Here is a 20,516-nt window from a genome sequence, read left to right as displayed (position 1 = left end):
GGTATCTCTTTCCCGGGAGTGGGATCATTAACCCCTAATTACACGGGGTGAGTGGGTATCTCTGTACCGGGAGTGGGATCGTTATCCCTTAATTACACGGGGTGAGTGGGTATCTCTGTGCTGGGAGTGGGACCGTTAACCCCTAATTACACGGGGTGAGTGGGTATCTCTGTACCGGGAGTGGGATCGTTATCCCCTAATTACACGGGGTGAGTGGGTATCTCTGTGCTGGGAGTGGGATCATTAACCCCTAATTACACGGGGTGAGTGGGTATCTCTGTACCGGGAGTGGGATCGTTATCCCCTAATTACACGGGGTGAGTGGGTATCTCTGTGCCAGGAGTGGGATCGTTAACCCCTAATTATACGGGGTGAGTGGGTATCTCTGTGCTGGGAGTGGGATCATTAACCCCTAATTACACGGGGTGAGTGGGTATCTCTGTACCGGGAGTGGGATCGTTATCCCCTAATTACACGGGGTGAGTGGGTATCTCTTTCTCGGGAGTGGGATCGTTATCCCCTAATTACACGAGGTGAGTGGGTATCTCTGTGCCGGGAGTGGGATCGTTATCCCCTAATTATACGGGGTGAGTGGGTATCTCTGTGCTGGGAGTGGGATCATTAACCCCTAATTACACGGGGTGAGTGGGTATCTCTTTCCCGGGAGTGGGATCGTTATCCCCTAATTACACAGGGTGAGTGGGTATCTCTGTGCCGGGAGTGGGATCGTTATCCCCTAATTACACGGGGTGAGTGGGTATCTCTGTACCGGGAGTGGGATCGTTATCCCCTAATTACACGGGGTGAGTGGGTATCTCTTTCTCGGGAGTGGGATCGTTATCCCCTAATTACACGAGGTGAGTGGGTATCTCTGTGCCGGGAGTGGGATCGTTATCCCCTAATTATACGGGGTGAGTGGGTATCTCTGTGCTGGGAGTGGGATCATTAACCCCTAATTACACGGGGTGAGTGGGTATCTCTTTCCCGGGAGTGGGATCGTTATCCCCTAATTACACAGGGTGAGTGGGTATCTCTGTGCCGGGAGTGGGACCGTTAACACCTAATTATACGGGGTGAGTGGGTATCTCTGTGGCAGGAGTGGGACCGTTATCCCCTAATGCCCCGGGGTGAGTGGGTATCTCTGTGCCGGGAGTGGGATCGTTATCCCCTAATTACACGGGGTGAGTGGGTATCTCTGTGCCGGGAGTGGGATCCTTAACCCCTAATTACACGGGGTGAGTGGGTATCTCTGTGCTGGGAGTGGGATCGTTAACCCCTAATTACACGGGGTGAGTGGGTATCTCTGTGCCGGGAGTGGGATCGTTATCCCCTAATTACACGGGGTGAGTGGGTATCTCTGTGCCGGGAGTGGGATCGTTAACCCCTAATTACACGGGGTGAGTGGGTATCTCTGTGCCGGGAGTGGGATCGTTAAACCCTAATTACACGGGGTGAGTGGGTATCTCTGTACCGGGAGTGGGATCGTTAACCCCTAATTACACGGGGTGAGTGGGTATCTCTGTGCCGGGAGTGGGATCCTTAACCCCTAATTACACGGGGTGAGTGGGTATCTCTGTGCCGGGAGTGGGATCGTTAACCCCTAATTACACGGGGTGAGTGGGTATCTCTGTGCCGGGAGTGGGATCGTTATCCCCTAATTACACGGGGTGAGTGGGTATCTCTGTGCCGGGAGTGGGATCGTTATCCCCTAATTACACGGGGTGAGTGGGTATCTCTGTGCTGGGAGTGGGACCGTTAACCCCTAATGCCCCGGGGTGAGTGGGTATCTCTGTGCCGGGAGCGGGATCGTTATCCCCTAATTACACGGGGTGAGTGGGTATCTCTGTGCTGGGAGTGGGACCGTTAACCCCTAATGCCCCGGGGTGAGTGGGTATCTCTGTGCTGGGAGCGGGATCGTTATCCCCTAATTACACGGGGTGAGTGGGTATCTCTGTGCTGGGAGTGGGACCGTTAACCCCTAATGCCCCGGGGTGAGTGGGTATCTCTGTGCTGGGAGCGGGATCGTTATCCCCTAATTATACGGGGTGAGTGGGTATCTCTGTGCCGGGAGTGGGATCATTAACCCCTAATTACACGGGGTGAGTGGGACATGTGGATCATGGGCACAGATGACATCTCTAATTCTCTAGCAGTGCAGCAGCCATAATTTTGGTTGGAAAACCCTGGCTCTGCTGTGCCCACTTCTCACACAATGTATCATGTGGAAGCCCCGCCCCCCCCACAGTTATACTATAAAATTAAATTATTTAATTGCCCCATTTTTCACAACAGGGTAAGGGCGAAACTGGAATTTACGTTTCTACCACTTTAATCTCCCGCTGCGGCGCCATCACACAACCCAACAACCAAAGCGCTTGCCCATGACTGAAACACAGAGTGTAACGCCCATCCTGACCCCGCCCCAACGGGTCACATGGGAGGAGAGAGATGAGCGCGCTGGCTTATGGGAGTGCGTAACGTCAAGGCGAATGGGCGGGGCGTAGAATGAGCCCAGTTCCTGGTTGTGCAAATTAGAGCGTAATGGGCAGTGACGGGGCGAGGAATTGGCCAATAATGTGACATTATATTAAAGATAAGGGACTGATTCACTAGTAACGTACAGCTAATGGCGTCTGTAGGGTGGTTGTTACCGACTGTGTCCCTAACTCTCTGGCTTCCCTTCCTTTCGGCTTCCGTATTTGCTTTCCGCATTGCCATGGTTACGGCTGTGTGACGGACTGACGAGTGTGACGCGCAACAGTGTGGGGCCGTAAATGATGTTCTAGTGGCCAACCCTAACCCTAATGTGTGGGAACAATCAGCTATACTCTAATGGGCACCTTTGGGGGAAGGGGAGTTGGGCACCTTTGGGGGAAGGGGAGTTGGGCACCTTTGGGGGAAGGGGTGTTGGGCACCTTTGGGGGTAGGGGTGTTGGGCACCTTTGGGGGTAGGGGAGTTGGGCACCTTTGGGGGTAGGGGAGTTTGGCACCTTTGGGGGTAGGGGAGTTGGGCACCTTTGGGGATAGGGGAGTTGGGCACCTTTGGGGGTAGGGGAGTTGGGCACCTTTGGGGGAAGGGGTGTTGGGCACCTTTGGGGGTAGGGGAGTTGGACACCTTTGGGGGTAGGGGAGTTGGGCACCTTTGGGGGTAGGGGAGTTGGACACCTTTGGGGGTAGGGGAGTTGGGCACCTTTGGGGGTAGGGGAGTTGGGCACCTTTGAGGGTAGGGGAGTTGGGCACCTTTGGGGGTAGGGGAGTTGGGCACCTTTGGGGGTAGGGGAGTTGGGCACCTTTGGGGATAGGGGAGTTGGGCACCTTTGGGGGTAGGGGAGTTTGGCACCTTTGGGGATAGGGGAGTTGGGCACCTTTGAGGGTAGGGGAGTTGGGCACCTTTGGGGGTAGGGGAGTTGGGCACCTTTGGGGGTAGGGGAGTTGGGAGCCCCAGTGGTGGGGCAATATGGCCTTGATTTTCATGGGAGTTACACTGGTGGGATTTTACCAAATTTGGGGGTATGGCTCTAATGTTTAATAATTATTTGGAGGGGGCAATAAATCCCAGAAACAATTGGGGGCATATTTATTATAATGTGCTAGTCAGCATCACCGGTGATGTTGCCCATAGCAACCAATCAGCAATTCAATTCACCTATAAGTTAGAGAACAAAAGCAAAAATCTGATTGGTTGCTATGGGCAACATCACTGGTAAGGTTAACTTACATACTAAAATAAATATGCCCTACGGTTGGAGAAAGCTGGGTGGGAGTTGGTTTGACAGGCGGCAGTTGCTCCCAGAAAACATCTGGTGGGAAATACTGAGAGGCATCAGTGGGGCAGAATTTGTTGAGAAAATGCCCCAAACCACTCAGTAGGAGGGAATCTTTTCCTTGGAAATTATACTAAGCAGGTGAAAGAATTGCATCACTTAGATTGTAAGCTCTACGGGGCAGGGGCCTCCTTCCTACTGTGTCTCATACCACATGGCACTTATTCCCTGTGCGTTTATATATATTTATTTATTATAATACTTGTCCTCCCAGTGTGTAATTTTGTATTGTGTAAGATTGTACAGCGCTGCGTGACGCTTTATAAATAAAGCTATACATACATACATACATACATCTTAGGGAATGAGCTCTAATACTGCCTGGTTGTTAGACTAAGTGGTACCCTAGCAACCAGCAAATTAAGTCTAGTGTGGGGAGTTGCACACCAAAAGTCTACTGAAAACTTCAAAGAGTAGAAAAAGGTTCTAAGTCAAATAGTTTTAAAATAATAATGTAAATGACACTAAAATTAATTTCCAATTTAATTTTACAATTTATTATTCAGAAAATAACACTAAGGGCAAACGGGGCAGATTGTCAGCCTGTGGATAAGGGCAGCCTGACAATCCACCCATGCGCTTAAAGGAGAAGAAAAGGCTAGTAAAGAGTTAATCCCAAGCTGCAGGCAAACCTTCATTTGTCTCAACAGTGCCCTTATGTCTCCCCATATTTCACCTGTTCAGAAGATCTGAAGCCAAACAGGAAGAAAAGACGCTGAGCTGTGTAAAGAAAGTTCCCATAATGCCTCTCTCCTGCACAGACACCCAGACCAAGTGAACATGCTCAGTTAGTTAGACTATGAGTCAGCTTCCTGCTGATTGGCTCAGATCCATATTCTTAAGGGGGGGGGAGTGAGTTCTTAGCATTCTTGAGGGAGGGGGGAGAAGGAGAGAGCAGAGAACAGAAAGCTGCGTGTCTCTGGCACAGGAATTACAGACACAAATAATCTTTTTTCAGAGAAGTCAGTGCAGTGTTTCTGTGAGTGCTAATGGCTGTATTTACACAGACCTGATAAAGCTTACTTAGTTTTTACCTTTCTTTCTCCTTTAAAGAAATCATCTAGTTGTACCTAAACCCGGGAAGCACTGAATCTGCCCAAGTGCCGGTACACTCAGCCGTTATCCGCCAAGAAACGCCAAGTCTCGGGTCAGTTTTTCTGTTTATTTATATAACATTACAACTGACAAATGGGAAGAAATATCAGAAATAACCAAAAACCATTAAGGGGGTCAATGTTCAGTTATATAACAGTATATAGTAGTATCTGGCCCACAGATAATGTTTATTGTTTTCAAACAACAACAACATAAACCCAGAGAATTATTGCAGTGAGTTCCGGAGTCCAGGCTGCTGTTGCAGGAGATGGCCTTCAGGGGTCGCCAGATCCCCAAGACGAGGTTCTAGGTCTGGGCTGAGTCAGTACAGCACCATCCTCTTCTGTAGCTGATGAGAAGCAGAGGATTTGCAGCAGTCGGCGGAAGCAGCAGAAGAGAGGTAAGGGCAGCTGGGGAAAGGAATGGCTTTCACTGGGAAGGTTTTGGTAACCTGACTCGTACCTGTGCCTTATTGCTGAGTGTGTATTTACAGAAGGCTACAGAGAGGGAGAACTAGTGAGGCAGGCACTGGGATACCCATTGCTTTATATGGAACAGAGATATAGGGTAAATGCAGGGATTGTATATGGGTTACTGTATTTACACTGTATTGTTAAAGTTCACACTGGTCTTGCCAACTAAATACAGATATTAACAGGCATTCAGGTTATTCTGAGACAGATATACACTGCACCGTCTGTGTCCAGATGTATTTTGCTAGGTAGATGTTGATAATAATTAGTGTTACCTATGTACTATCAGATTATGCAGGTATAGATAGGAAGTTAAGCAACTGAAAGGGACTGAATTTCCTTGATTATATTTTTGATATAGCACTTGGTTTGAACTCTAATGAAATATACCTATCCCTGCCCTTACATACTACTGGCAAATAAGCCTGGGGAAAGGTATCGCATAGCACAGTGTATGGGCTGCACAATTCCTAGCAATGTCCACACATTGAATGTGGCAGATAATGTGATCGGGGACTGACATAGTGCTAGTGTTATATTATCATATTACAGGTATGGGACCCATTATCCAGAATGCTTGGGACCTGGGGTTTTCCGGATAAGGGGTCTTTCCGTAATTCGGATCTCCTAACTTAAGTTTACAAAAAAAATTATTTAAACAGTAATTAAACCCAATAGGATTTTTTTTCCTCCAATAAGGATTAATTATATCTTAGTTGGGATCAAGTGCAAGGTACTGTTTTATTATTACAGAGAAAAAGGAAACCATTTTTAAAAATGTGAATTATTTGGGGTCTATGGGAGACGGCTTTTCCGTAATTCAGAACTTTCTGGATAATGGGTTTCCGGATAAGGGGTTCGATACCTGTATTATATATTATATCCAACAATAGGATCTTGCTCAGAGTTATACTGTACTGTGTGGGGACTGAGAAACAAAGTTTAGCTCTTTCATTATATCTGGCAGATAGGGTCTGGGGCCCATATAATATATATAATATCATATACCTGCACCAAAACATATCAAGGACTACCCTTAATTTATTTCTCCAGAATTCTTAGAATTCTCCAAAATTCTTAGAAACATATTGAACCAGATAAGACAAAGAGGTTCTGCCATACTGTATATGGAATAGAATATACATAGTATTGTACTTGTAAAACAAATGAGTCTGGGCAGGGGCTAAAGGTGTAGTTCAACTTAAAGTTAACATTTAGTATGTTATAGAATGACCAATTCCTAGAAACTTTTCAGATGGTCTTCATTTTTTCTTTTCTTTTCTTCTGACTCTCTTCAGCTTTCAAATGGGGGTCACTGACCCCAGCAGCCAAAAACTATTATTCTGTGAGGCTCCAGTTTTATTGTTATTTCTACTTTTTATTACTTACCTTTCTATTTTGGCCTCTACAATTCATATTCCTTTCCCTTTTTAAATCACAGCCTAGTTACTAGGGTAAATAAGTCCATAACAGATAGCTGCTGTAATCCCAAACTGTTGCTGAACAAAAAGTTAAATAATTAAAAAACCACAAATAATGAATGGAAAAAAAGGAAATGTCTTAGAATAGCACTCCTTACATCATAATAAAAGTTATTTTTTTCTGAACAACCCCTTTAACCTCTATTGAGTAGGCAGTGCATTATGCACGGTGCAACCATTCCCTTGAACAGGCAGTTGCAATCTATGGATTAGGCTTCAATATACACAATGCTGCCTTTCTATTATATCCAACATATAAGACCGGGAGGGGGCGTGGGTTATATCATAATGGGTAGGGAAACAAATAAGTATTGTTCTGACCTTAGGTTAGAGGTTATACAGTATATATATATATATATATCAGGTGAGAGTTTTGATCTGCTGTGTGCGGAATGAAATATAATTAACCCTTCCATTACTTTATATGCAGCTGATAGACCTGGTGTGGTTATATAGCACTATGTAGGTATTAATGTATAGAAAGCGCTGAGAATGACCCAAGAGATGAGCCTAATCCTTGCCCAAGGTCCATTAGGACAGAAGAGCCCACCGTCTTCTTTAGAAATGTCAGACCCCCTCGTTTAATCAGCTGTAAGATTTCTATAAATTGTATATAAATTTCTGTTATTTTTGTTCCTTTAATTCCTATTGAATGTTTATTTTGGGTTGAAAAGTATTTGAAAATAAGAACCTGGGCTGATTTAATTGATCCACCATAGCAATGATTCCAGATTGCCCCAATATTTTTAAAACAATCTATAGAGTCCTACATTGGGTTGGGTGCACAGTGCTGTAAAATGTTTGGGTTTTGGGCAGAAACCCCCCAATTCCCTGAACATTCGGCTGGTCCAGGGGAAACCCTGCCTAGGTAATGGGGATGATTGCAGGCTCGTATTTCCCCCACCACCCAAATTGAAGAGTAATTTTCCTCCCCTTGACCTGATTGATTGGCCTCTGAAGTGATGTCACTTCTGCTCACCGGTGGTAGGGTCGGGTAGCACGGGGCACGTGATAGGAGGTCAGTGGGTCCAGGTTGGGATGTGAGTTATTGGGTTCAGTTTGGGCATGGGTCTGGCCAGCTGAACCCACACAGGACTCTACACTATGGCACTTATGGCAGGGGTGGAATCAAATGATCCTGTACTTTTTAGGGAATGCAGTATATATATATTTAGATTGTAAGCTATTTAGGACAGGGGCCACCTTCCTGCTGTGTCTTTTACCACATAGCACTTAATCTATTTATATTTGTAGTTATTGATTTTATATATTATTTTGCTTCTCCTCCCTGTGTGTACTTGGTACATTGTAAGGGTATACAGTGCTGTATATTCTTGTAGTGTTTATAAATGTATAGGTACATGATGCTACAGTAAATCTGCTGGATAATGCAAGGTTAAGGTTGTCCATGTCTGCTTTTCACCCAGACAGCCTGGTTTTCATTAGAGTAAGGTTTGGCCCCACCAGAGGGTCTCAGGCTTATGGCCTCAGTCTGAAGTCAACGAGGGTGCAATTTTGGATGAATGTTTAAGTGACCATTGAAGGACAGTTAGGATTTGACTTGGAATGATAGATATTCTCGGTACTCTGACAGAATGGCTACTACACAACTTTTTTAAATACCCTTGTTGAGAGCTAATGGAACCAGGGCTAGAATGTTGAACCTAAAGGGATGCTTATTGGGCTCCTGGCTTTTATCATCCATGTAACCCTAACTCTATTTTTATTCTGCTAGTTCTGACAAAAGACTCCATTATACAGCTGTAACTATCAGATATAATAGATTGCTTCCTTTCTCTACAGCAACCTCAGATTGTAGTAATTAGAGATTACTGGAGTACTGGAACATGTAGAAAATAAAAAAGTGTAACAGATGGCACTCCAACAAAGCATATGTGCTAATAACTTTTTTGTTTATTGAGATCTCTGCAAGCTGGAGGCCCACTAGGTGAAACCAACCGAAACACTGATTTGTATGTTGTAACTTTAACATTGCATCATTATAAATAGGCCCTTATTAGCACACGTAGGGTTTCACTGTGCCACATTTATCCAGTGGTGCAATGCTGGTAAAGAGGATGGAAGGGTTAAACTATGAGGTTAGGCTGTCAGGGTTGAGGTTGTTTTCTCTGGAAAAAAGGCACTTGCGAGGGGACATGATTACTCTGTACAAGTACATTAGAGGGGGTTATAGACAATTAGTTCTTTTTCCCATAAAAATTATCAGCGCACAAGAGGCCCCCCCTTTAGATTAGAGGAATGTAACTTTCATTTTAAGCAGCATTGGTGGCTTTTATGGTGAGGGCAGTAAGAAGGTTGGGGAATGCCCTGCCGGGGGTGTTGGGTAGGGGGTTCCTCATGGTGAGGGCAGTGAGGAGGTTGGGGAATGCCCTGCCGGGGGATATTCAGTAGGGGGTTTCTCACGGTTAGGGCAGTGAGGAGGTTGGGGAATGCCCTGCCGGGGGGTGTTGAGTTCCTCACGGTGAGGGCAGTGAGGGGGTTGGGGAATGCCCTGCCGGGGGATGTTGGGTTGCCCCAGGGACTGGTCTGATTGCCATCTTGGAGTCAGGAATGAATTTTTTCCCCTTTGCTGCAAATTAGAGGCTTCAGATGGGGTTTTTTTTGCCTTCCTCTGGATCAACTAGCAGTTATGCAGGTTATATATAGGCAGTATGGTTCTGTATGTGAGTGTATAAATAGGTCAGTATGGGTCTGTATGTGAGTGGATAGGTCAGTATGAGTCTGTATGTGAGTGGATAGGTCAGTGTGGGTCTGTATGTGAGTGGATAGATAGGTCAGTGTGGGTCTGTATGTGAGTGGATAGGTCAGTGTGGGTCTGTATGTGAGTGGATAGATAGGTCAGTTTGGGTCTGTATGTGAGTGGATAGGTCAGTGTGGGTCTGTATGTGAGTGGATAGGTCAGTGTGGGTCTGTATGTGAGTGGATAGGTCAGTGTGGGTCTGTATGTGAGTGGATAGGTCAGTGTGGGTCTGTATGTGAGTGGATAGGTCAGTGTGGGTCTGTATGTGAGTGGATAGGACAGTGTGGGTCTGTATGTGAGTGGATAGGTCAGTGTGGGTCTGTATGTGAGTGGATAGATAGGTCAGTGTGGGTCTGTATGTGAGTGGATAGATAGGTCAGTGTGGGTCTGTATGTGAGTGGATAGATAGGTCAGTGTGGGTCTGTATGTGAGTGGATAGGTCAGTATGGGTCTGTATGTGAGTGGATAGATAGGTCAGTGTGGGTCTGTATGTGAGTGGATAGATAGGTCAGTATGGGTCTGTATGTGAGTGGATAGATAGGTCAGTGTGGGTCTGTATGTGAGTGGATAGATTGGTCAGTGTGGGTCTGTATGTGAGTGGATAGATAGGTCAGTGTGGGTCTGTATGTGAGTGGATAGGTCAGTATGGGTCTGTATGTGAGTGGATAGATAGGTCAGCGTGGGTCTGTATGTGAGTGGATAGATAGGTCAGTGTGGGTCTGTATGTGAGTGGATAGATAGGTCAGTGTGGGTCTGTATGTGAGTGGATAGATAGGTCAGTGTGGGTCTGTATGTGAGTGGATAGATAGGTCAGTGTGGGTCTGTATGTGAGTGGATAGGTCAGTATGGGTCTGTATGTGAGTGGATAGATAGGTCAGCGTGGGTCTTTATGTGAGTGGATAGATAGGTCAGTGTGGGTCTGTATATGAGTGGATAGATAGGTCAGTGTGGGTCTGTATGTGAGTGGATAGATAGGTCAGTGTGGGTCTGTATGTGAGTGGATAGATAGGTCAGTGTGGGTCTGTATGTGAGTGGATAGATAGGTCAGTGTGGGTCTTTATGTGAGTGGATAGATAGGTCAGTGTGGGTCTGTATGTGAGTGGATAGATAGGTCAGTGTGGGTCTGTATGTGAGTGGATAGGTCAGTATGGGTCTGTATGTGAGTGGATAGATAGGTCAGTGTGGGTCTGTATGTGAGTGGATAGATAGGTCAGTATGGGTCTGTATGTGAGTGGATAGATAGGTCAGTGTGGGTCTGTATGTGAGTGGATTGATAGGTCAGTGTGGGTCTGTATGTGAGTTGATAGATAGGTCAGTGTGGGTCTGTATGTGAGTGGATAGATAGGTCAGTGTGGGTCTGTATGTGAGTGGATAGATAGGTCAGTGTGGGTCTGTATGTGAGTGGATAGGTCAGTGTGGATCTGTATGTGAGTGGATAGGTCAGTGTGGGTCTGTATGTGAGTGGATAGGTCAGTATGGGTCTGTGTGGGAGTGGATAGATGGGTCAGTGTGGGTCTGTATGTGAGTGGATAGGTCAGTGTGGGTCTGTATGTGAGTGGATAGGTCAGTATGGGTCTGTATGTGAGTGGATAGATGGGTCAGTGTGGGTCTGTATGTGAGTGGATAGGTCAGTGTGGGTCTGTATGTGAGTGGATAGGTCAGTGTGGGTCTGTATGTGAGTGGATAGGTCAGTGTGGGTCTGTATGTGAGTGGATAGGTCAGTGTGGGTCTGTATGTGAGTGGATAGGTCAGTATGGGTCTGTATGTGAGTGGATAGATGGGTCAGTGTGGGTCTGTATGTGAGTGGATAGATAGGTCAGTGTGGGTCTGTATGTGAGTGGATAGATTGGTCAGTGTGGGTCTGTATGTGAGTGGATAGATAGGTCAGTGTGGGTCTGTATGTGAGTGGATAGCTCAGTATGGGTCTGTATGTGAGTGGATAGATAGGTCAGTGTGGGTCTGTATGTGAGTGGATAGATATGTCAGTATGGGTCTGTATGTGAGTGGATAGATAGGTCAGTGTGGGTCTGTATGTGAGTGGATAGATAGGTCAGTGTGGGTCTGTATGTGAGTGGATAGGTCAGTGTGGGTCTGTATGTGAGTGGATAGATAGGTCAGTATGGGTCTGTATGTGAGTAGATAGATAGGTCAGTGTGGGTCTGTATGTGAGTGGATAGATAGGTCAGTGTGGGTCTGTATGTGAGTGGATAGGTCAGTATGGGTCTGTATGTGAGTGGATAGATAGGTCAGTGTGGGTCTGTATGTGAGTGGATAGGTCAGTGTGGGTCTGTATGTGAGTGGATAGGTCAGTGTGGGTCTGTATGTGAGTGGATAGGTCAGTGTGGGTCTGTATGTGAGTGGATAGGTCAGTGTGGGTCTGTATGTGAGTGGATAGATAGGTCAGTGTGGGTCTGTATGTGAGTGGATAGATAGGTCAGTGTGGGTCTTTATGTGAGTGGATAGATAGGTCAGTGTGGGTCTGTATGTGAGTGGATAGATAGGTCAGTGTGGGTCTGTATGTGAGTGGATAGGTCAGTATGGGTCTGTATGTGAGTGGATAGATAGGTCAGTGTGGGTCTGTATGTGAGTGGATAGATAGGTCAGTATGGGTCTGTATGTGAGTGGATAGATAGGTCAGTGTGGGTCTGTATGTGAGCGGATTGATAGGTCAGTGTGGGTCTGTATGTGAGTTGATAGGTCAGTGTGGGTCTGTATGTGAGTGGATAGATAGGTCAGTGTGGGTCTGTATGTGAGTGGATAGATAGGTCAGTGTGGGTCTGTATGTGAGTGGATAGGTCAGTGTGGATCTGTATGTGAGTGGATAGATAGGTCAGTGTGGGTCTGTATGTGAGTGGATAGGTCAGTATGGGTCTGTGTGTGAGTGGATAGATGGGTCAGTGTGGGTCTGTATGTGAGTGGATAGGTCAGTGTGGGTCTGTATGTGAGTGGATAGGTCAGTATGGGTCTGTATGTGAGTGGATAGATGGGTCAGTGTGGGTCTGTATGTGAGTGGATAGGTCAGTGTGGGTCTGTATGTGAGTGGATAGGTCAGTGTGGGTCTGTATGTGAGTGGATAGGTCAGTGTGGGTCTGTATGTGAGTGGATAGGTCAGTGTGGGTCTGTATGTGAGTGGATAGGTCAGTATGGGTCTGTATGTGAGTGGATAGATGGGTCAGTGTGGGTCTGTATGTGAGTGGATAGATAGGTCAGTGTGGGTCTGTATGTGAGTGGATAGATTGGTCAGTGTGGGTCTGTATGTGAGTGGATAGATAGGTCAGTGTGGGTCTGTATGTGAGTGGATAGGTCAGTGTGGGTCTGTATGTGAGTGGATAGGTCAGTATGGGTCTGTATGTGAGTGGATAGGTCAGTATGGGTCTGTATGTGAGTGGATAGATGGGTCAGTATGGGTCTGTATGTGAGTGGATAGATAGGTCAGTGTGGGTCTGTATGTGAGTGGATAGATAGGTCAGTGTGGGTCTGTATGTGAGTGGATAGATAGGTCAGTGTGGGTCTGTATGTGAGTGGATAGATTGGTCAGTGTGGGTCTGTATGTGAGTGGATAGATAGGTCAGTGTGGGTCTGTATGTGAGTGGATAGATTGGTCAGTGTGGGTCTGTATGTGAGTGGATAGATAGGTCAGTATGGGTCTGTATGTGAGTGGATAGATAGGTCAGTGTGGGTCTGTATGTGAGTGGATAGGTCAGTGTGGGTCTGTATGTGAGTGGATAGATAGGTCAGTGTGGGTCTGTATGTGAGTGGATAGGTCAGTGTGGGTCTGTATGTGAGTGGATAGATAGGTCAGTGTGAGTCTGTATGTGAGTGGATAGATAGGTCAGTATGGGTCTGTATGTGAGTGGATAGATAGGTCAGTGTGGGTCTGTATGTGAGTGGATAGGTCAGTATGGGTCTGTATGTGAGTGGATAGATAGGTCAGTATGGGTCTGTATGTGAGTGGATAGGTCAGTATGGGTCTGTATGTGAGTGGATAGATAGGTCAGTGTGGGTCTGTATGTGAGTGGATAGGTCAGTGTGGGTCTGTATGTGAGTGGATAGGTCAGTGTGGGTCTGTATGTGAGTGGATAGATAGGTCAGTGTGGGTCTGTATGTGAGTGGATAGATAGGTCAGTGTGGGTCTGTGAGTGGATAGGTCAGTATGGGTCTGTATGTGAGTGGATAGGTCAGTGTGGGTCTGTATGTGAGTGGATAGATAGGTCAGTGTGGGTCTGTATGTGAGTGGATAGGTCAGTGTGGGTCTGTATGTGAGTGGATAGATAGGTCAGTGTGGGTCTGTATGTGAGTGGATAGATAGGTCAGTGTGGGTCTGTATGTGAGTGGATAGATAGGTCAGTGTGGGTCTGAACTTGGATTTTGGTAATTTTTCAACCCTATGTAACTATATGTAAAACTATGCTTTGAATTTGCAGGGCATTAGTTAATAAATTCTGCTTGTACTGTACCAGCCTTCAGATGGACAATGCCTCCGTATATTCACAGAACATAGATTTATTTGCTTTTATTGCTTGTAGGAAACCTCTGTTGCAGGTTTATCAGTTTGTTTCTATGAACAGATGGCTTTTATGTAAATCTGAGAATTTATTATTCTTAGTGCTCAGTTCAGTACCTTAAAACTAAATATTATCCTTTCAGCGCTGACAGAAAGCAGATAAAATGTCACAATCAGTAGATAAATCTTAGAAATACATCAGTGGTTTAGCCCTCTGAATAAATGCCATTATTACTTCTTAGGGTTAGGCTTAGGCTTAACGCTAGATCTTTATTAAGTTGTGATTTTATGTGTGTCCCCATTATGTTTAGATCTGGCGATGCTGGTGCTGAAAGTGGGAAACTAGGTTATTTGTCCCAATGTGAATTCAAACATAGAAATAGCAGCGATTACTGGACATAATGGCAAAGACTGCAGAAGTAAAAATAGCCATCTTGGGGAGAGCTGGTGTTGGCAAATCCGGTAAGTCCTTTATTTCTAACCATTTCTATGTTTTTCAGGTGTTTTTTCTCTATATTTGAGAAGTTGAATCCAAAGACACCCTAACCCCCCAAAATGATTTACCACTGGGGATCTTTCTTACTTTATACTCTGAATCTGTTGCTTGCTAATAAAAATGTACACAAATAATTTCATGTTTTATTTTAGGTTCATATCTTCTACTTGGACATGAATGGGTTATTAAAAAAACGGCAGTCAAATGCACCGCACATCTTCATCACCAGGCATCACTGTGTAAGAAATAGGGGCTTATTTAGTAACATTGGAAACAGTCATCACCGGTTAAGTTGCCCATAGCAGCCGATCAGATGTGAACGATCGCTTACAAAATCAAAGATCTGATTGGTTGCTATGGGCACCAACATGTTTGTCTCCAAAAAAGGGAAAAAAACAGTGATTCCTCCAGCAAAAAAAAACTAAAAAACATCTTTTATTGTTTTTTACCATGGAAATTTACATGATAGTTAAATTTTTCAGGCCAAGCCAACATGATTAGTAAATACAGATTATTAGCACATGGCAGCTCTGAAACCAGAATTACCAGCCCTGTAACATCAGCTTATATGGCAGGCACAACCCCTAGGCTTAGCTTCTAAACACCTGCCTAAAGCACACTGATAACCAACCTATCATTTTATTGTTTATGGTCTAAAGCAGTGTTTTTCAACCTCTTTTGGGCAAAGGCACACTTGTTTCATGAAAAAAATCACGAGGCACACCACCATTAGAAAATGTTAAAAAATTTAACTCTGTGCCCAGCAGCAGTGCCCCCCTAGTACATTGGTGCCCAGCAGCAGTGCCCCCTAGTACATTGGTGCCAAGAGCAGTGCCCCCCTAGTACATTGGTGCCCAGCAGCAGTGCCCCCCTAGTACATTGGTGCCAAGAGCAGTGCCCCCCTAGTACATTGGTGCCCTGCCTACGGCACACCAGGCAACAGTGGTTGAAAAACGCTGGTCTAAAGCACACTGAGCATGTGCAGTGCCACTGACACTTCTCACAAAATCAAAAAAGATGGGGAGCTGCTGCACACAACTTTAAAGGCCTGGATCATTACTTTTATAGAGTATATAAAATATGGCATTTCTAGCCAATTTCCTTTTTACGGTTAAGTTCTCCTTTACAACTAAACTAAAGCTGCTTTTCCCAGTACCCAGAGGCACAAACAGCCCCCCCCAGCCCTATAAATAGTGACTGTCTGTGGCACCTTACAGCCCCCCTGGCATTCCCAGTACCCAGAGGCACAAACAGCCCCCCCAGCCCAATAAATAGTGACTGTCTGTGGCACCTTACAGCCCCCTGTCATTCCCAGTACCCAGAGGCACAAACAGCCCCCCCCAGCCCAATAAATAGTGACTGTCTGTGGCACCTTACAGCCACCTGTCATTCCCAGTACCCAGAGGCACAAACAGCCCTCCCAGCCCAATAAATAGTGACTGTCTGTGGCACCTTACAGCCCCCTGTCATTCCCAGTACCCAGAGGTACAAACAGCCCCCTCCAGCCCAATAAATAGTGACTGTCTTTGGCACCTTACAGCCCCCCCCGGCATTCCCAGTACCCAGAGGCACAAACAGCCCCCCAGCCCAATAAATAGTGACTGTCTGTGGCACCTTACAGCCCCCCTGGCATTCCCAGTACCCAGAGGCACAAACAGCCCCCCCAGCCCAATAAATAGTGACTGTCTGTGGCACCTTACAGCCCCCCTGGCATTCCCAGTACCCAGAGGCACAAACAGCCCCCCCAGCCCAATAAATAGTGACTGTCTGTGGCACCTTACAGCCCCCCTGGCATTCCCAGTACCCAGAGGCACAAACAGCCCCCCCAGCCCAATAAATAGTGACTGTCTGTGGCACCTTACAGCCCCCCTGGCATTCCCAGTACCCAGAGGCACAAACAGCCCCCCCCCCCCCCAGCCCAATAAATAGTGACTGTTTGTGGCACCTTACAGCCCCTCTGGCATTCCCATTACCCAGAGGCACAAACAGCCCCCCCCCCCAGCCCAATAAATAGTGACTGTCTGTGGCACCTTACAGCCCCCTGTCATTCCCAGTACCCAGAGGCACAAACAGCCCCCCCCCCAGCCCAATAAATAGTGACTGTTTGTGGCACCTTACAGCCCCTCTGGCATTCCCAGTACCCAGAGGCACAAACAGCCCCCCCCCAGCCCAATAAATAGTGACTGTCTGTGGCACCTTACAGCCCCCTGTCATTCCCAGTACCCAGAGGTACAAACAGCCCCCCCCAGCCCAATAAATAGTGACTGTCTGTGGCACCTTACAGCCCCCCCCCGGCATTCCCAGTACCCAGAGGCACAAACAGCCCCCCAGCCCAATAAATAGTGACTGTCTGTGGCACCTTACAGCCCCCCTGGCATTCCCAGTACCCAGAGGCACAAACAGCCCCCCCAGCCCAATAAATAGTGACTGTCTATGGCACCTTACAGCCCCCCTGGCATTCCCAGTACCCAGAGGCACAAACAGCCCCCCCAGCCCAATAAATAGTGACTGTCTGTGGCACCTTACAGCCCCCCTGGCATTCCCAGTACCCAGAGGCACAAACAGCCCCCCCAGCCCAATAAATAGTGACTGTCTGTGGCACCTTACAGCCCCCCTGGCATTCCCAGTACCCAGAGGCACAAACAGCCCCCCCCCCCCAGCCCAATAAATAGTGACTGTTTGTGGCACCTTACAGCCCCCCCGGCATTCCCAGTACCCAGAGGCACAAACAGCCCCCCCAGCCCAATAAATAGTGACTGTCTGTGGCACCTTACAGCCCCTCTGGCATTCCCATTACCCAGAGGCACAAACAGCCCCCCCAGCCCAATAAATAGTGACTGTCTGTGGCACCTTACAGCCCCCTGTCATTCCCAGTACCCAGAGGTACAAACAGCCCCCCCCAGCCCAATAAATAGTGACTGTCTGTGGCACCTTACAGCCCCCCCCGGCATTCCCAGTACCCAGAGGCACAAACAGCCCCCCAGCCCAATAAATAGTGACTGTCTGTGGCACCTTACAGCCCCCCTGGCATTCCCAGTACCCAGAGGCACAAACAGCCCCCCCAGCCCAATAAATAGTGACTGTCTATGGCACCTTACAGCCCCCCTGGCATTCCCAGTACCCAGAGGCACAAACAGCCCCCCCAGCCCAATAAATAGTGACTGTCTGTGGCACCTTACAGCCCCCCTGGCATTCCCAGTACCCAGAGGCACAAACAGCCCCCCCAGCCCAATAAATAGTGACTGTCTGTGGCACCTTACAGCCCCCCTGGCATTCCCAGTACCCAGAGGCACAAACAGCCCCCCCCCCCCAGCCCAATAAATAGTGACTGTTTGTGGCACCTTACAGCCCCTCTGGCATTCCCATTACCCAGAGGCACAAATGGAGGTGGAATGAGAGGACATAGAGGCAGGCAAGCAATATATGATTGACAGCTGAGATATTTAAATACCTTTATAACAGATGTGAATGTTTTATTAATACGTTCATATTAAAAGAAGAATTTAGGTTTTATGTTTAATTTGAAAAGGACTTTTATTATTACAACTTTTAATGTCTGGGTGACCGCTGCTCTTTAACGCACCATTGTCCGTTCATCATATCTATGCATATTGTGTATTTGATTTTTCAGCCAGCTGTATAAATAGGCCCTCAGGTGTGTGTGTGAGGCATAAGCCAATAGCACCAAGGAGCCTTCGGAACTTGCCAGCATTTATCTTTGTGTTTACTTTCAGCCAGACTTGCACAATAATATTTGGCATGTACTTTGGATTCAGATTACTGTAGTAAAATGATTTATTTCTGCTTAAGAAATATATGATAAGCCAAATATTTAGCTTCTATAAATATTTTGACTTGTCTTTGGAAAATATATGTGTATTTCTAAATATTAATGCCTCCATTTGCTAGCGCATAGTTTATACCAGTGAATTTACTATGTAGACCATAGATAACTGCTGTTTTCATTTCCAGAATATAAATTCATTCTAAAGGAGCCTCTGTAACTATTAAAGTGGTATTTACTTTCGACTGTAAACTGCGTGGGCTAAAGTTTAGAAAAAGTGTATATTCCTCCTTTCTGGAATCCATTTAGTGGCGCTCATGATAATATACATTTCCTTCCTGGTGCAAAACAACAGTAAATCTACACAGGCAGATTTAAAGGGGACCTGTCACCCTAAGAGATAATCCCACATTTATTTCTGTCATGTTAGTTGAGCAAAATAAACTTCACTTACACTATATATAAATAATATATAAATCTTGTTTATTTCCATTTTGGAATTGCTCAGTCACAGCAGGCAGCTGCCATTTTTGGACACTGTTAGTAATGCAAGCTTTGTATCCTACAAACAACAAGAGATCCTCTGCACTTACCCATTATCAATATATATAGGACATTAAGACATTCTGTGCATTGAGCTACTAAGAAATGCCCTTCCCTTTAAGCAAAACAGGGATTGTTTGTCCATACATTGCAATATACTTCAAGCTGGCCAACTACGTCAATGTCTTCCCTTCTGGCCAGTCCTACACTGACGTATGCGATTGGTTAAGAATTCTACTGCTTCAATATACATTTAGCAAAGGGACTAAGCTTTGTATCCTGCCAACATCTTGTTTAGTTGATCAAATAGAAGACCAGATGCCCATAGTAAGCTAAAATATTGCACTGCTTTTATATATATATATCAGTTATAAAATATTGTGTTAATGGCATGACTGGATTGTATTAAACTGTGGAAGAAAAGTCATTAGAAATGTATTTTTAATATCCAATCTTGCAATAAGCTGACAGTCAATAAATGGATTATTTGTACCTTGCATAAATACATTTCCATTCAAAAGTCCAATACATTCAGTGCTTTATTGTTGCTATGGCAGGCTTTGCATTCGTCGGTGCTTAGCAACCCGAGCTGTGGGGATGTCAGGCTGTTAATCAGAAGTGTATTCCTACAATAGCTAATCAATAAGTAAGCGCCACTTAGTGAGACTCATGTATGCCAGTTAGGGAAAAGATTCTCTTCATTCAGTCCATTAGTGGTGTAGGTGAAATAGGTCACAAAACTGAATGTGATTATGATTGGACATAAACGCTAATACCTTTGCCTTTATGTACTTTCCTTGGGCAAAGTTCTCTTCTTTCTGTCTGCATAAGAATTTATGGCTGCAGGTGTAATGCATTTTATTTGTTAAAGGTAATTAGTGCAATAAACATCAGTTCAGTCAATAGGGTTTGTGTTAAACATACTTTTAGCCAAACAAAATATAATGTTTTCAACAAGATTTCACAGCAGACAGTATTATTTCTATTCATTATTAATACATAATTATCCCTGTACTTATCATTAACAACCCTTTAAAGGGGTTGTTCACCTTTAAGGTAACTTTTAGTATCATGAAGAGGGAAATATTCTGGGCTTCATATTTTATTATAGTTTTTTAATTACCGTATATACTCGAGTATAAGCCAATGTGCTGCAGCTTTTTTAATTTTATTTTATTTTTAAACCCCAAAAGTCTGTTTGTAATGTAAAAATGTAATTTTATTGGTGTTTATTGAAACTTAGCAGTAGCTGCTGCATTTCCCACCCTAGGCTTATTTTTGAGTCAATAAGTTTTTCCAGTTGTCTTAGGTAAAATTAGGTACCTCGGCTTATATTCCGATTGGCTTATACTCAAGTATATACGGTATGTCAGTTTTTGCGTAGCAGCTCTCCAGTTTGGAGTTTCAGCAGCTATTTGGTTGCTAGTGTCCAAATTAACTTAGCAACCAGGAAGTGGTTTGGATTAGAGACTGGTATATGAATAGGACAGGGCCTGAATAAAAATAAAAGAAATAAAAAGTAGAAAATAAAACTGGAGCCTCGCAGAGCAATAGT

The 20,516-nt window shown here is 45.5% G+C and overlaps 1 protein-coding gene across 3 annotated transcripts in view; it reads left to right on the top strand.

Annotated features, from left to right (window-relative positions):
• Nucleotides 1–2,505: 2,505 nt before the first annotated feature.
• The window catches only part of rerg (RAS like estrogen regulated growth inhibitor), a 30,762-nt gene continuing 12,751 nt past the window's right edge, over nucleotides 2,506–20,516 (top strand). Inside the window, exons 1-5 of one of the 3 annotated variants that reach the window (XM_031897596.1) lie at nucleotides 2,506–2,806; nucleotides 4,878–4,971; nucleotides 5,155–5,319; nucleotides 14,450–14,600; nucleotides 14,787–14,873. In XM_031897596.1, the coding sequence (XP_031753456.1) occupies nucleotides 14,540–14,600; nucleotides 14,787–14,873 (148 nt within the window). In that variant the 5' untranslated portion in view covers nucleotides 2,506–2,806; nucleotides 4,878–4,971; nucleotides 5,155–5,319; nucleotides 14,450–14,539. 3 annotated transcript variants of the gene reach the window in all.

Source organism: Xenopus tropicalis, chromosome 3 (assembly GCF_000004195.4).
Source record: "Xenopus tropicalis strain Nigerian chromosome 3, UCB_Xtro_10.0, whole genome shotgun sequence".
In the NCBI taxonomy this organism is placed as follows: Eukaryota; Metazoa; Chordata; class Amphibia; order Anura; family Pipidae; genus Xenopus; species Xenopus tropicalis.
The sequence above is the reverse complement of the archived record's forward strand: the minus strand, read 5'-3'. Positions and strand labels throughout refer to the sequence as shown.